The sequence below is a fragment of the Cupressus sempervirens genome, chromosome 3 (genome assembly GCF_028749045.1).
Source record: "Cupressus sempervirens isolate cs-2001-9-10 chromosome 3, ASM2874904v1, whole genome shotgun sequence".
NCBI classification, from domain to species: Eukaryota; Viridiplantae; Streptophyta; class Pinopsida; order Cupressales; family Cupressaceae; genus Cupressus; species Cupressus sempervirens.
In genome coordinates this window covers 607,560,632-607,564,836 of record NC_143120.1, presented here as the reverse complement: position 1 = coordinate 607,564,836, position 4,205 = coordinate 607,560,632, and the positions used below count along the sequence as shown (strand labels likewise).

The following is a 4,205-nucleotide window of genomic DNA, read 5'->3' as shown; positions in this document are numbered from 1 at the left end:
GTTTGTAGCTATGGTCCATATGGTAGAGGCTAAATAGTATGAAATAAAGATTTTATATAGGAGACTATTTAAGAGTGTCTAACTTGGAGATTTAGAGATGTTGATTAATATTAATGAGGCTCGAATGATACGTAGACCTTGTAACTATGATTTAAATCTGATTGGAAGGAATAATGTTCGCTTGTTTCCTATAGTGTTAATTTTGGATCAGAAGAGATTTAGAAAATGGAAACTAATCATAAGATGTAATCTTGACTTTTGATGCATTTTCGCCATGTTAGATACCATCCCTCCTTTGGTTGGATTGAGCAATTTATGAAAGTAGACCATGTCAGTTTGTGGGAGGATTGACAACATGAATCTCAAATACATCAAGCCAAATTATCCCTATGATGAGTTGTCTGATTTGGATGTAACCTCTTCTCCATAGTGACTCTCGATTTGATGATTTCTAATGTAGATTAATACTAGATGGGTATTATCCCTTTGGTTGCAATTGAAAAAAAAGAGGCAATGTTATGCATATCTTGAATTATGTTACTAATTAAAATCATATTTTCTTTTATACAAAGTTGGAGTTATGTGTTGATTTAGGATATTTGTGGTTGTAATTTTAAACTTGCATTCAATTCTAGAAATACTTTTTAAAGTCTTTATTTCGCAAATTAATTAAATGAAATTTCTTATTAGTAGGCATATCTAATTAAAATTCTTCATATGTACGAGCAATCCTCCATATAACAATGAGAACAAAGATTCCAGTTAGCTTATGATATTAAACAAGATCTTAGTCAAGATTGAGCTATAGATAATGCAGGGAAGGATTAAAAAGTTAACAAGGCTATCACTGAGGAGACAAACATGGGGTACTAAAATGTCTATTTGCATATAAAGATTGTAACGACAAAACCAAAGATACATTTCCCATCTCTTATCTTTGATGTCCTATTGAGACGGATTCTGTAATTTTAATATTATATCTCTTGACCTTAACACTTATTACCAACCTCCAAAAAAAAAGTATTCAACGCTTCCAAATTGTATTTTTAAGATATTACCAACCTCAAAAAAAAAAAAGTATCCAACACTTTCAAATTGTATTTTTAAGATAAATAAATAAATAACTGACAACATATACTAACAAGTCATTGATCAGTCTTAAAAGTTGAATTATTATGTATTAATATAAAAATAGTTTTTCTCAACTTACAAAGTTTCAACTACAAAAATAACGTACCCTTGTATCCGACAAGACAACAATCTTATAAACTAAACTAAACCCTCCCATCGTTGTGTTTGTTTAAGGCGTGAGAAATGGCAGGTGAGGTTTTGGAATCATCTGAGTACAAAAACCAGGTCAAATTGCAGTGACTGAATTCTTCAAGCCCATGAAACGCACAACAAATAATAATAAAAATATATACCAACTATTTGTTGAAGGCGTCAACAGATTGGCAGGTGGGAGAGGCTTCCAAACACAAAACACACTTGAAATAGCAGAGTCCTGGAATTCGTCAATCTGTTTAATCCGCGTATGCTGCCCAAAAAACATCATTATTTATATCAGATGCGCTATGCTCAAATTCTATATTCAGTCCCCTCATTGTTGAGCAAACAAAATAACAAGTTTTTATTTCTATCTTCCATGGGAAATTATATGTCGTGCGCTTCGCCTCTTCTTGCGTCCGGCAACGGTGTCAAGATTGTATCTTTGGATGGAAGCGTGAAAGAGTTTGAGAAAGGCATCAAAGTTGCGGAAGTCATGGTGGAAATTCCTCTCCATTTTCTGTGTGACGCAAATCTTTTGCAGGCGGGCCGCCGAATCGAACCGCTGTCGGCAGATTGCGATTTACAAGCGAAACAAGTTTATGCTGTTTTTCCCATGTCGAAATTACACTGTGCGCTCTCGCCTTCAGAGATGGTCGCCATTAGAGCGTGTATGTTTAAGAAACCTTCCACCCACAACTCTTCCCCTCCAACTTGTCACTCCGACAAATTAGAGGAGTTTCTAGTGCGACCGAAGATGAATTTGGAGGAGTTTCAGGAGGTTCAGTGCAGATTATACAGGTGTACTTGGAGGCCAAAGTTGGAGACCATCAGAGAAGTCCATGTTAGGGGATAAACCTTTTCTCAAATTAACAACCAGAGGTTGGAACATTTAGAGAGCATGGTTGGAAAGATTTGGTCTTGAAAAGAGGAGGGATTTTTAGTACCATTATGAATTTCTTGTAAACATTAGTGCATCATGATGGATTTTAGAATCTTTCTATAACATATGTTCATATAAAAAAAAATTAAAATTAGAGGAGGTGTAGAAGAGTTTGAAATGTTCATATAATTTCTATTTTTTCAATGGTGGTGCAGAAGAAGGTTAAGGAATGTATCATGGTTGTAATTTGAATATCCAATGATGTGAAGTAATACAAGACATGTGAAAATATGTATTTAGCTAATTCATAATATAATTGGAATATGTGGCTTGAGTACTTCAAACTATAGTTTAGTAGCTCTTTTTTGTTGTCCAATTTCTTTCTGTTATTTCCTCATATACAACTGGAGTGACTTAGTTGGTGTTTGGTACAGTATCAGGTGCTCCATCTTGTATATAAACAAATATGTTGTAATTTTCAGAGTCTTTCTTGTTCTCCTCATCATTCTTATTTGCAAACTCATTAATTCTAACATTTTCTCTTTTAAACATAATGTGAGTCACTTTATTCAAACACGGACATGCTTTACTCCTAGTAGAGTAACCTAAGAATATATGAGGTCAAACATATGACCATTAAGATTAACCTAGTATTTATGTATATAGCTTACAAATTTGATATATATGTGTATGCCTAAAATGTGGGCACACTTCTATGAGTCATTATATCCAAAATTGCTCAAGAATGTATGAAACAAGAGATTCAAGGATCAAAATATGCACATAAATGAAAATGCAAACTAATCTATATGATAACAATGCAAGAAACAAAATGTGATAACAATGTAATACTAATCTATGAAAACAAATATGGATCTAAGCTAATATAAAAATGCAAGGATGAAACCTCATGATGGAAGCCATGGATGCATGAGAGAAGAAGACAAGAAGATAGAAGTTCTCCACAAAAAAGCTTTATGATTAAAACTCTTTCAAAAATCGCTCTCCAAACTTGCACCATAACAATAGCATAATAATGGATGTAAAAAATGAGTAGAGGGCTCTCCCTTACAAAGAAAAATGTGGAGGTGGGAAGCTTCTCACAACCAATATGGGATAATAGAGTTTGATCCATGTGAGACAAAATTCCACCAATGAGAAAAGAGGAGAAGAATTAATTAAAAATACATCCCTTAAAGATTTTGAGTCTCTGAAATCTTCTACAAATCCTTCATCTAACAAAGATCTTAATGATTTTCATGTGGTTCCCTATAGTTATCCTCAAGGGCTACCTCTTAAAGAAACTCAAGCTAACGTTCACTTGGTTGCAAATATTTTGATAATGCTAAACCTAAAGAGCCTAAGCCTTCATGTGCTATAACACCTACTTTAGCTACTCCTTCATCATCTATCTCAAAGTCTTCCATACAATTCCAACATGCTTCCTTCTCCTTAGGAGTGGCTTCATGTCAAGAGGACTCTAAAAATGATAAAGAAAAGTATATAAAGAAAGATCAAGATCAAGAACCTTCCATGTCATCTAATTATTTTCACGATATCTTTGATCCATTTCACATTTCTTTTGATCCTCTGTGCCCTTCCTCATTCATTCTACCATGTCTTAAGTCTTCTCCTAAGAAAGATCAAGCTACTACTTACACCGCTAAGCTTATTGAGAATCAAAATGACCTTAATACAGTTGCATCTTCCAAAGATGATACTTTCATTAAGGTTATTAAAAATAGTGTTATTGCTTCCAATGTTGAGACTATTGAAAATCAAGAGAAGAACTCTACACATATGCTATCCAAAGATCCTTATCAATATCAAAGTCTTCCATCTTCTTGTTCTACCACTCCATGTTCCCTTCCACTTTCTACTCTTCCTAAGTCTTTTCAAGCTTCAAGTACTCCTATCAAAGAATTTTCTTCTATTCAAAATGTTCATGATCCTATTGAAAATCCTAATGCTCACTCTATAGATGTTGATGTACTTAATTGTCATATAGATGTTGATGAACTTAGTGATTACCCTTTTGCATCTTCCACATCCATCC

At 33.8% G+C, this 4,205-nt stretch overlaps 1 protein-coding gene across 1 annotated transcript; it reads left to right on the top strand.

The window, feature by feature from the left end:
- The first annotated feature begins 1,657 nt into the window (after positions 1–1,657).
- LOC149568143 (uncharacterized) lies at positions 1,658–2,122 on the top strand. Its single transcript, XM_089816691.1, has one exon. It carries the CDS (start codon positions 1,658–1,660, stop codon positions 2,120–2,122), a length of 465 nt encoding a protein of 154 aa, XP_089672817.1.
- The last annotated feature ends 2,083 nt before the right edge of the window (positions 2,123–4,205 follow it).